The sequence below is a fragment of the Pelodiscus sinensis genome, chromosome 12 (genome assembly GCF_049634645.1).
Source record: "Pelodiscus sinensis isolate JC-2024 chromosome 12, ASM4963464v1, whole genome shotgun sequence".
NCBI classification, from domain to species: Eukaryota; Metazoa; Chordata; order Testudines; family Trionychidae; genus Pelodiscus; species Pelodiscus sinensis.
The window spans coordinates 1,532,424-1,545,462 of record NC_134722.1 but is presented as its reverse complement, the minus strand read 5'-3'; the positions used below and the strand labels follow the sequence as shown (position 1 = coordinate 1,545,462).

At 44.8% G+C, this 13,039-nt stretch overlaps 1 protein-coding gene across 1 annotated transcript; it reads right to left on the bottom strand.

Moving 5' to 3' along the window:
- Positions 1-659: 659 nt before the first annotated feature.
- PSMD7 (proteasome 26S subunit, non-ATPase 7) lies at positions 660-12,980 on the bottom strand. Its single transcript, XM_075939766.1, has 7 exons — positions 12,781-12,980; positions 9,894-9,985; positions 8,212-8,304; positions 4,905-5,002; positions 3,510-3,590; positions 2,059-2,150; positions 660-1,142 (listed from the first exon to the last, which is right to left on the bottom strand). The coding sequence occupies exons 1-7, from the start codon at positions 12,852-12,854 to the stop codon at positions 704-706; spliced, it is 969 nt and encodes a 322-aa protein (XP_075795881.1). The 5' UTR covers positions 12,855-12,980; the 3' UTR covers positions 660-703.
- Between the last annotated feature and the right edge of the window lie 59 nt (positions 12,981-13,039).

Here is a 13,039-nt window from a genome sequence, read left to right as displayed (position 1 = left end):
TTCAGCCTCCTCCCTCCTGAACAATGTTGTATCCTCAGTTCCTCACCCCAGCACTCAAAATCAGCGCCTGCTTAGCTCTTGAGATTAAAAATGACCAGAAGTCAGATTTACAAACCAAACCATTTAATCATCTCTTGGAAGTAAACTGTAGAGGAGGCCAAGCTCAGATCTTCTGGGCAAGAGGCTGGGCAGGTAAATTCGGCCACTGTGCAGGGCCCTCAAAGCAGAGATCAGGAACGACAGCAGAATAGCAAGGAGCAGCAGGGCCATGCATACAGGTTAGCAGCTTTACATACTATGTGGTAGCAACCCCAAGTAGCCCTAACTCATAAGGGAAGGAGCCAGTCAAGCGTGTTGGGACAAGATTTTCCTGGCAGGGGATGACTCACACTGTGCTTCACCTCTGCTTGCTCCTTCTTCCCTTCACAGTGCTGAGGACGGAACTGACAGGGGCCTTCCCTCCCCGTAGTAGGACTGCCTGCTCCTTATTATAGCTGCTAGTTTGTGTGGACCAATCCTCTCATCCCCGTCTATCCAGCTGTCTGCCTGTATGATGTCAGGGCAAAGGCAACTGATCTGAAAGTGCCTCCCAAGACAGGCAAGAACTGAGAACTCTGATCACTTTGACAAGTGAAAAGAACCTCCTAGCAGCAGAGTGATTTAGTTTACAAGATTTTAATTTACAAATAAAAAACTACACTTTTCATTTTTTCTCTTTTTTCTCCTCTTTCTTGCCATCACCTTTCTCTTTGTCTTTCTCCTTCTCATCTTTCCTCTCCTTTTTGCTCTCCTCCTTCTCCTGACCTTCCTTCTTCTCTGCATCTCTGTTGGCAATCTTGTTGTTGATGAGGTTGTGTAGGGCAACCACAGACCGGATAAGAGAAGCCAAGTAGACCACCACCATCTGGTCATTGGTCTTCAGGTAAAAGGCCTTCACAAACTCCTGCAGGTTGACATCTGGCAGGAGGTTGAAGACATCCTGAAGCTGGTAGATGATCTGGTGATTGATGGGGAGTTTGCCCATGGCCACTTTTTCTAGGTAGCTCCTGATATCCAGAAGCTTGGAGTTCAGTCCCTTCAAACCATGGACTTGGTTTGTGATGCGCTGGGACAGAGTGCCCACTGTTGTGTCTTTAATATCTCTACAATACGCAAAACAGGAAGGAAAAGCCTGAATATTATTTTACATGCATGCATTCATTTCTGAGCTAGAAAGAGCTATAAAAGGCGCCGTTGAAGGGTAGATGAACGAACATTTTACAAAACCCTTCACAGCAAAGATTCAGAAAAAAATGGACTTACATTGGGTGCATTAGACACCTCTAACATCGATGTGATAACCGTTACCACATGTTCTCTATGGACTGAGTATTTATTAGGAATACTAGTCAGATGGTTAGAGGAGACAAAGAGAGGACTCCTGGGTTCTATAAGAGGCTGTCACCCACCCTGCAGACTTGGGCAAGTTACATCTACAGATTACACAGCTGTAAAATGGGCATCGTCGCTGATTTTCACCATAGCGGCCTTGTGAGACCTAACTGTTCACTGAAGGGTCTCAGACTGCTTTACAAATATAAAGACCGAAAGCAAGCCAGAGCAAAACCACCCGCAGTGACCATGTGTAAATGATGCTTTTCCGCTCTTTATGAGTCTTAGTAGATGAAAGGTATGCTTTCTCTGCCCCAGATAATTTTATTCTCTTTCTGGTAGGAAGCCATTGCTGTCACAGTATCAATATGAACATCATTATAAAATGGAAGGCTTCCTGATCTCTAAAGCATGACACTACATTGTTCTGAAGTATCTCCATTTACCTGATGAGTTCAAGGAGCAAGGTGAAACTGAAGTTTTATTCATTTTTTTTAATAGTCACAAAGTCAAACATTTCCCTAAATATGAGTTGAGCAGATTCCAATTATGCCATATTGCTGAATTAGTTTGTTTAAGTGTTTCAGGCTCTTGTTTCTTGTGTCATATCCCTGGGTAAGGAGTTGTTAGACTGAGCTGCCATTCCACCCTTGATGAAAAGGATTTTAATTACAAATAAGTTTTTACCGTAACAAGTGTTCAACACCAACTTCCTCTGCTTCCTCAGCTCCAATTTCACTGGTCACGTGTTCAAAAGTCTTGGAGGTTGGCGTTCCATCCTTTGTTGGGATACAAGAATAGGAAGGTGATGAAGTTAGAAATAGAGAACAGATGCTGCCAAACCTGGAATTGAAGTGGTTTAGGCATCTGAACAGTAGAATTGCTCCAGTGAAATTTCAAAGCAAGAAGATGTATTAGAAAGCACTGTACACTCTATCCAGAGATAAGTGTGGCCTGCTGGGATGAACAAGTGCGACGTGTGATAAGAATAGGATCAGAATAGCCAGTGATAAGATGGGATAGGAGAGCTCCACATAGTGCTCAGGTATGGTGAATAAAAGTTTGTAACAGAATCCTCAAAGTGGGTTAACTAAGATTATGGGGTTTTCAGTAGGGACAGTAAGAACCTGATATTCTTTAAGTGACTCTAGAAAACTGGCTAGAAATGCCACTAGAAGTCAGTAAAGGAGGAGGCCGTCACCCAAGCAATAACTATAATTATACAATAAGGTGCTTTAACTTGTTGCCTAATTTCTCTTTGCAAGACTATGTACTGGAGTGTTTGTGTGCTACTCAATGTCATGGGGACTATTTTATTTGAAGATGGGCCTTAGTTAGAGACTTGCATTAGTTTGGTTGTACCATGCTCCAGGCTCAGTAGAGACCAACAGCTGTAAGAAGAGGAGTTCACAAAATCAGAAAAAAAACCCCTCTAATAGATTTAAGATTGGGAAAATTGAACAGTTCTCTCCACCATGGGCCTCAGACAGATAGTGACAGACCAGGTTTAAAAAAAAAAAATCTGGATTCTGATTTTAAAACCATCAAAATTACATTGGGATGAGAAGTCTCCACTGATTGTAACTGGTGACAGGTAAGTAATTAACAAAGATAATAAAGTCAAAACTCGTGCAATTATGACTAAGCTGGTGAAGATGAAGTTTGTGATTAATCAAACTATTGCTGCAACAAGCTGACATGCATCAATTGTATCATGAATGCATGCTCCATCCTGCCTCTATTCCCATGGGTGTGGACAATCAGTAAACGAGGAGTGTTCTAAACCTATACAGCTTGCTGAATCTCCAAGAACCTGCAGAGCTCTGTGGTTCAAGTAGGGAAGAAACTGCTTCTCAGTGCTGGGAGAATGGCTAATTTTGGTTTAATACACTGAAATGTACAGTGGGGGTTCAAACGCTGGTTTAGCAGGTTTAACTTGAAAGGTATAAAAACCCTGGCTAGCAGATGCAATGGTCTCTACTGAACTGAAAAAGGCAAATGGATGTAGTGGAAAGGGTATCCTAATGGACAAAGCAACATGCTTTAATGTATCTATTAGTTAGAGCATCCCCTTTTCCTTTTATAGGAAATCCCACAAAAGTCTGAAAGAGACAAATACTGAAATGATGAACACTCACATCATGAACTTCTTCAACTGAAATATAGGCTTCTGTTGGCAGGCCCAGGTCCTTTGGTTTTACATCAATAATTACCAACACCTAGTGGAGAAACATATATTAGACAAAATCTACGCAAGAACCAGAGGAAACAGATTGTGGCCAACTATTAATTCTCTAGCAATGACAAGTTTGCTATTCAATCAAAGAGTTTTCTAACCACAAGCAGGGGAAAAGCATCTGCCACTGTTTCAAGGGAAACTGATCAGCATGCTCTGTTCATTTTACAGTGACCTAAACGGGACTGACACATGGTCGGATTACCGAATATGTCGGATGATACAGACTCCACTGTAGAGAGCAACGGAACAGCTGATGCCACTTCTGCCGGGGACGAAGTCCCCGCAGACCAGCATCAGCTGTTCCACTGCTCTCTAGGAGCAGCTGCTGCTGCTGCCACCGCCGCCTGGACGCTTCCAAGCAGGAGCGACAGCAGCAGCAGCTTCTCCTAGAGAGCAACCGGGCAGCAAGCGGGGGCGTTCTCTCGGCCCGCGCTGTATCTGACCCTGCAGCTCCCGGAGACAAAGTCCCCGGGAGCTGCAGGGTCGGATAAAGTGGAGTGTGGGATTACCGGGTGTCTGTTAATCCGGACTCCACAGTACCATACATTATCTTAGAATCATAGAACACTAGAACTGGAAGGGACCTCGAGAAGTCATCGAGTCCAGTCCCCTGCCCTGGGAACCATCTAGACCAGGCATGTCCAAAGTCCGGCCCGCGGGCCAATTGCGGCCCGTGTTCCGGTTTAATATGGCCCCACAGGTAATTTGGCAATATCTATCTTTTAAGGCCCCCAACGAATCCATATGTATTGAGATGAATACATTGTAAAATCTCAGTTAATGTCAGTTGGTCTAAATCAGTTATAAATATATTTGGACACAACATGTATACTTGGTGTTATGTTCCTGTTCATATTTTTTGAACTTAAAAGTTGACAGACAACCTTTATTACCAATAATATGTAATGTACTTTACAATGTTCCTGACATATATTTCAGCTTCCTGGATTTTTCTTTCATCTGGCATTCAGATATGAAAGGCAGAGTGATTTAATACCTGTTTAGATTTGTCATCCATGTGACGAAATGAAAAGTATGCCGTTTGCAATAAACTTTGCATAAAATAGTTAATTTGCATTTAATTTTAATGGTTCAAAGAATGTCAGGCAAAATGGTCGGCCCTCACGCTTGTTCACTTCATCAAATCTGGCCCTCTTTGAAAAAAGTTTGGATTCCCCTGATCTAGACCATCCCTGATGTCTATCTTACGACATTTCATGTCATTACTGCGCATTGCAGAGGGAGCTGGAAGGGACTGCACATCCCCAGAAGCTCCATAAACAGCATTACTTACAGAATTAGGACAATATCTCTTCATTAGTTCATTGATGGCAATGTCATTTTTGTGCAGCTTGGGGCCTGTGTGGTACCAACCAACAATTCTTTCCCTGGCTGGGAAAAACAAAAACAATTCATTAGAATAGTCAGAATCTGAGTGACACACTCCTAAAGACAGGAAAAGAGTTCATATGAGCACTCAAATCCATGTACTGCCTGATGATGGTCTGTGCCCCAAATTCCCAAAGGACTTTTAGGAGAACTCCCACTTCTGCTTTTCAGACACCAGTAAAGGCCTAAATGTTCTGAGAATTAAACTTGTTGCTGTACTATGTGCTCTTCCACCTCAGATCTGTGCTGCTGGAAGGCAGTTGAGGAAAGGGAAATGAAGGTGATGACTGAGGGCACACGAAGGCTGGGAGCTGACATATTTAGATTCAAAATTCGCTGGTGAATCTGGAGAAAGGCTTCACAGGAAAGTATTTGCTAAAAATGATTTTTGTGGCCAGGGACTTCACCAATAATTGCACGAGATAGATTAAATGGAGCATTATATCACTGGACAGCCTCAGGGAGCTATTTGTGTGTCACTCCAGGCAACCAAACCATGGTAGCGCTATCCAGCCAGGAGAAGCTTTAACAAGAAAGAAGCATCTTTGGTCATTAAACTGAGGCTTTGGAAGACACTTCACAGAAAACAACTTTAAATCACTAACAATGCAAAGATTACTCTAGCAACAGGCTGTGACTGACTTCAGCACCCTTACAATACAGAAGCAAATCAACATCCCCAAGGCAGAGAGGTTCATTTTTATTAGCAATGCTTTGATGTGCACCCTGGAGCAGACAGGAAACCAAAGGTGTTCAAAGCACAGGTGTAGTATCCTATGCTGTTCCACTTCCTTAAACAGATGATCTGCCAGACTCTGCTCTAGTCTAAAGCTCCTGACTGGTCTCAAAAGGTAGCTCCCCAGACAGAACACACTACCTACTGATGGTCACATATTTTACACCCCTCACCAGCTCTGAATGGTCACTGAATCAGAGCTGCTTTATGCAATATGACACTTCCAAGCAGATGGGCTTTAGGGATTTCTTAGGGAACAATGTGTTTGACATTCTATTGCACAAAAATTCAAACAAGAAGCTGTATGATCTAGGGATGCTAAATTGCAAACAATCAGCTAATTGAGCAGTTGATGGAATTTTCATCGACTAGTCGATAAGGGGGAAGGCACTCGCCACCCCTGTTGCGGCTCTGCAAGTTAAACGTAGTAGGAACTGGGCAGCAGCCCGGCTCCTACTAAATTTAAAATGCAGAGCTGCAGGGGTCTTGGAGGCGGCTCTTGCCAGCCCCGGAAGCTACCTCAGCTGAGGCTCTGCACTTTAAATGTAGTAAGAGCCCACATTTACTACATTTAAAGTGCAGAGGTACAGTGGGGATAGCTTTCGGAGCTGGCGCAAGCCAGGACTAAGCAGTCCCGGCTCACCCCAGCTCCACTACGGCTCTGCCTGCCCAGTCCCCCTCCCTCTCACACCTTGGAGTTAGGGAGAACTGGCTTTTAAACCGGCTCGCCCCAGCACCTGCTTCTCCCCACCCTTGCTGCTTCTGACACAGTCAACGGCTGTGTCTACACTGGGCCATTTATTCCGGAAAATCAGCCGCTTTTCCGGAATAAGCTGCGAGCTGTCTACACTGGCCCTTGAATTTCCGGAAAAGCAACGATGCTCTACTGTACAAAATCAGCCACTATTCCGGAAAAACTATTCTGCTCCCGCTCGGGCATAAGTCCTTATTCCGGAACACTGTTCCGGAAAAGGGCCAGTGTAGACAGCCCAGTAGTCTTTTCCGGAAAAGTGCGTCTACATTGGCCACAGACGCTTTTCCGGAAAAAGGGCTTTTCTGGAAAAGCAGCCTGCCAATGTAGATGCGCCTTTTCCAGAAAAACTGAAAACGGAATAGTACTCCGTTTTAAGCATTTCTGGAAAGTCATGCCAGTGTAGACAGAGCCAACTAGTACACTACTCCCTTACATCCCTAGTATGATCTGCACTACTTTCAGACTCAAAACACTTAAGGAATCATAACAACATTAGCAGTCTAAGAGTTTTTTTCAAGGGCTGAGAATGTCCACTGGGAATTACCATATCTTTTCCAGATTCAGCCTCTATAATCTTATAAAGGAAAGACAAGTGAGACCTTTCTTAACAAAACCAAATAAAACAGTTCATCTGGGTTTGTAATTCAGATATCTGCACTTATATGAGGGAAAGGTGACAAAGAGAAAGGACATTCTGGTAGAAGGGATCACAGTAGCAGGGTCTGAATTTCTTATTACAGGCAGTCCCTGACTTACGCAGATCCGACTTATGTCGGATCCGCACTTACGAACGGGTCTCTCTCGCCCCGGAGCTCGCAGGCAGCGGTCCCACCCAGAGCGCAGCGGTCCCGCCACCTCGACCTCCGGGGCAAGAAAAGCTGCTCCGGGTGCCCCTGGTCTGCCGGGGACCATCTCCAACAGACCAGGGACACCTGGAGCAAAGCCGGGGAGGCGGAGGGGTCCCACGCCTCTGAGGCTTTGCTCTGAGGCTTTGCTCCCGGTGTCCCTGGTCTGCTGGAGACGGTCCCCAGCAGACCAGGGACACCGGGAGCAAAGCCGGGGAGGTGGAGGGTCCCGCGCCTCTGAGGCTTTGCTCTGAGGCTTTGCTCCCGGTGTCCCTGGTCTGCTGGAGACGGTCCCCAGCAGACCAGGGACACCCGGAGCAAAGCCGGGGAGGCGGAGGGGTGCCGCGCCTCTGAGGCTTTGCCAGAGCAAAGCCTCAGAGGCGCGGCACCCCGCCGGCTTTGCTCCCCGTGTCCCTGGTCTGCTGGGGGGCGGTGGGGTCGCAGCTATTGCGCCCCCCCCCCCCCCCCCCCAGCAGACCAGGCTTTTGTTGTGGACCCTGGGGTAGAGCAGCTGGGGTGCTGCCGGGTTGGTCCTGCAGGGACCTACCTGGCAGCCCAGCTGTTCTGTCCCAGGCTCGAGATTCAGCCGCTGTTGAAACTGATCAGTGGCTGATTCCAGGAAGCTGGGAGCAGAGCAATTCTGCCTTCAGCTTCCTGTAGTCAGCCCCCGGTCAGTTTCAGCAGCAGCGGCTGAATCTGGAGCCAGTTCCGACTTACATACAAATTCAACTTAAGAACAAACCTATAGTCCCTATCTTGTACGTAACCCGGGGACTGCCTGTATTTAATCTCCAAGAATTGTCACCTCAGTTTTTGGAAGTACAGAGCTACTAGGAGACACAGAGAGAGAGTTTTCAGGCAAATATCAATCACTCACCATTGACTTTTTTAAACATTCCATACATGTTCTCCAGATAATCATGGTCTAGAAACCACACAGAGTCATCTTTATCATCCTCATCAAAAGGGACTGGAAACAAAACAAAGTTAGTTCACTATTTAGTAGATCAACTTCTAGTCTGAAAACTTCTGCAGAAAAATCAGATTTTTTTTTTCAGTGAGTTCTTACCTACAGGTGAAAAAAGTAATTTTGCTCAATTTTGCTCGTATACAACTATTCTGTTATGCTGTGGTGCAGATATAGTTGTATAACTGCAGCAAGATTAGCTGATTATTTCAAAGTGGTTTTCTGATAGTTACTGAATTAGTTTTAGAATTGAACAAGGAAAACAAAAACAATTGAGCTATTCTGGGCAAACAACATCTGCAAAGTGTTCAGGAGCATGCAAGGAACATTTCAGTGTATGAACAATTTAACCAAAATTGGTGAGTAAGGGTTTCTAATAAATAAAACTATGGGCTCCAATAGATCACTCTAGGGCAGCAGTTCCCAACCTTTTTCAGCTGGGGACCCATTTTGACAATTCAGGAAGACTTGGTGACCCAGGGTGATTCAAAAACACAGGGAAGTGGAGGGGCAGAGCCACCTGGGGAGACACTTGGTGACCCTTTTGAAATGTAATGGTGACCCATATTTGGGTGGTGACCCATAGGCTGGGAAACCTGCCTAGCCATTTGGGTCAAAAGAGATTTGAATAATAAACTATTTTGGTTGTAAGCTATATTCCATTCTATTAGTGTAGTTTTGCATTAAGACAAAACTACAATTCTATGAAGTCTGTTTAAAAAGTACAGCATGCATATGGCATTTTCTTGAGCAAAGAACTAGTTTGTTTTATTAGTTACATTATGGATAATAGGCTACAAGTTTACTTCTGAGCAATGGGTTTTAATTAATATGAATACAAAAAAATGTCCAATTATAAAATTCTACTTTTGGCAGCCCTGCAGTTTAAGTGACCAAACTGCTTTGCCACCCTCACAACTCTGCATAAATAACCCCAGGATTTGGCTACATTGTTGTTCCCAGATTTTCAGGCTGGAGTGAACAAGGATGATTCCACTTTATCAATAAATAGCAGATGAATAAGAGGCGATGAGAGAAAACAAAAAGTCAGAACAGGCCATGCAGATATTGATTTTACCACTGTACAAAACCAGAATACAAACTCAAGGGGCAATTATTTTAAATAGTGCATAAAAAGTACTTTTCACTGTATCTGCGGAATTATCATGGGATATTCTTTAAAAAAAAAGGTACCTTTCAAATAAACATTAGACCTCTATGTGAATAAGAAACATCTGCAATGACACTAGCTAGGTAACAATCCAAGAATCCTCATAGCCCAAGGTCATAAAATGGTCACAAACCAGAAAGAAATCTTCCCTCTCCAAGAACACCATACAATTGCTGCTTTAAGAGTTTTATAGTTGCCTCTGAGCATTCAGCATTGGATACTGATTCAGGTAAAAGGGCAGGAGGAGACTGATGGAACCGGATTTCTTTTGCAACATTTCCAAACACAGATACCATATCTTTGTGAGAACTTATAAATGGGAAGAACTGATGATGTGCCAGGATGGTGCAAAACAATATTTGGCAGTTTTGCTGCTAGCTAACTTAATAGGTGGTAAACAGATTAGGACACCCAAACTTACCTGCAAAACTGTTGGAAACGTCTAATATTTTCTTCTGCCAAGAGCCCAGCAACACTCCAACAACTCGCTTTTGATTTCCAACTTTTCCTATTCTAAATGGAAAAGGCTGTCATAGTTTGTACTAAAGGAACACAAAATATCTGATACTTAAAATAAAACACTAACAGTTCAAATGAATTAGTTGTGTCATCTGACTTTTTAAAGTTAGAAGATAAACTGCATGTGGTTCTGGGGTAGGGAGGAGGGAGACGAACAGGGTAATATGTTCCTTGTCATTACACAAGCATAATATCTAAAGAAGTTGTTACAGTGCACTCTAATCCAGGCACTAAATCTGTAATTTATCATCTGATGTGAAAAATGCACTAGATGTTTCCATATAGCTAATGGATGGAGATTACTGTGTCATAAAATAGAGGACTTTTCCTGCATTTGTTCTTCAAATCAAGCTGTAAGAAGTACAGTAAACTTTCAACTTTGTTCACTATCACCCCTAGTTCACTTTTACAAAAGTATATTTTTCCTCTGCTATTTTATGTTGCCTTGAAGTAAAAGATTTTTTACATTAAGAGTGCTTGCCAGTTGGTGCAATTAATTTTAGGCACACTGAGTGTACATTGCACTAGATGTTTAGAGGAATATAACTTATTCTCTGCGGAGTGAATTGTAGCTTTAAGGGAAAAATCTGTTTAAACCAAATGAAAAATGCCATGTTTTCAATATGCAGAGAGTATACATACTACATTTAAAACCTAAATCAGTTATGGCTAATAAAATGGTATTTACAACTTGTTAACCAATTTCACAGTATTTGACTATCACTTTAACTTTGGTCTTAATTGTTCTTGCTTATGGGAAAAACAAATTTATTTGGGAATATCATGTCCTTTAATGCAAACAAACTCATCGGTAATACCCAACATGACAAATCATAACTCTCACTACATCACATTAATACTGTTCAAATATCTTATAGCCCAAAATTAGATGAAGTCATCACTCCTAAAAGTGTGGCTATCGCAGTCCATTCATGCAGCATTAGGATATTATAGGTGCATTTTATTGATGCAAGGTAATTCCACTTGCTAATGTTGGGCTTGTTTTTTTGTTTTGGTTTGGTTTTTTGGTATACAGTTCTGTACACATGCAGGTCCCTTCCCTGAATTGACTAAGTTAAACATGAGCTCCAAGATTTTCAGAATTGTATGATGCATAAAAATATACATTTAACTGATTGCATAATTTGGAAGCACAAGTTACCATAACTGCATGAGCATCCTGGAAACTGTCCAGTCAGATGGTTTAGTTAATTGTTCATTTATGCTCACAACTGCAGCAACAGGCCATATCCAAAATCTGAATATCTGGTACTGACTTTCCCATTTATGAAGTTATCTAGACTACTCCTCTCACTTCTGAGGAATTCTACCTTTCTGATACACACAGTCAGAATGTCAACCTACTGAAGCAAAAGCTTCACAGGTTTTCTGAGATGCTTATTCTGGGTTTTACTGATTAATGAGATACATAAACAGTACAAAGCTTAAAGCTTTGTCTGAGTAACTGCTTATTAAAAGGCTACATACACTCAGTAATATTTACTTTAAAGAGCAGTTTGGGATCTTTAGGGATGGAAGACTCATGACATAAAATGTAAAACTAAGACCAAAATAAGGACGCAATAGTGTAGTCGATTAACCGATAAGTAAAAGCTTATAAGTTAATGCTATAGACTACACGCATTTCTTACGCTCCCCGCCCCGGCCAGGACATTTTTTTAGCAGGCTGGTCAGCTGTCCAGCTCAGTCTTGGCTTGAGATGGTTCCGGGACCTATCCCTGCTGTGGCTCTGCATTTAAAGCGCATTAGGAGTTGGGCAGGCAGACAGTCCAGCTCACGCCAGGTCCAGGAGCTCATACTCACTCACCCCCCCCCCACAAGGGCTGCTGCCAACCTATGCTGCTGCCACTTTATCAGAGGGAACAGCACAGCGTGGCAGGTTTTTAAACTGGCTCCCCTTCCAGACCAGCTCTTGCCTGGCACCCCGCACTACTGACTCTGACACAGAGGCAGCAGCACAGAGTGGCAGGGGACTCCTTGGGAGTGAGGTGCACTGGCTGCTGGCCCCACCCCCGGGACTATAGAATAGTCGACTAACCGATAGGAATTCATGAGGTTACTTGACTATTCAATTAACCGATATTTAACATCCTTAGCCCAAAGACTGCAGTAACTCTCTTGTATGAGGGTGAGGGCCATTACTGCAGAATACTTGTGTGCACTGAGGTATAAGGTCGACAGCTCATTCCTCAGCACTGTCAGGATGTAGCTATGAATTGCTCAGACCCTTAACAGCAAACCTCAGCTCTGCAGGTCCCAAGTTTTTAATACAGTAACCAGTTCCTATGGTCTTCATATCATACAGACCAGCCCCAGCAGGCACAGGGAGGTTTTTGGGGGAGCAAGAGAGCAGAGCACAGTTGCAGAGAAGCGTCATGGATGCCTAAATCCTACACAGGAGTCACTGCAAACCCTGAGGCCCTATTTTAACAATCCCGTATAGAAAGGTCAGACCTGAAAACAAGCACTGCACCAGCCAGGTTCTCCTCACTGCCCCCCACCCCCCACCCCGGGCCACCCATTCCTCTCCCTTCCCCCACCCCTCTCCTTTCCCTCGCCCCCCCATTCCTCTCCTTTCCCTCGCCCCCCCATTCCTCTCCTTTCCCTCGCCCCCCCATTCCTCTCCCTTCCCCCGCCCCCCACCCCTCTCCTTTCCTACACCCCCTCCTTTCCCTCAGCCCCCCCGACCGGCCCCCCCAGGTCCCCCGGCCACGTTCACGCCGCCGCCCGGCCCAGGCCCCGCTCGTGACTCAGCGGCCGGGCCTCACCTGTTGAAATGATCCACCACGCTGAGCAGCACCAGCGGGTGAACCACCACCCGCTCCACCGCCAGCTCCGGCATCGCGCCTGCCTCGGCCCGGCCCCGCCGCGCTGCGCACCGGCCCCTCACACCAGCACCAGGCCCGGCGCCTCAGCTGCCGCCCGCCTGCCTGCCCGCAGTGCCGCCGCTCCCAGCGTGCACCGCTCGGGGTGGAGCCTGCGCCTGCGCCGCGCCATCTTGGGAAGGGCGGCAGGCGGGCGTGATGG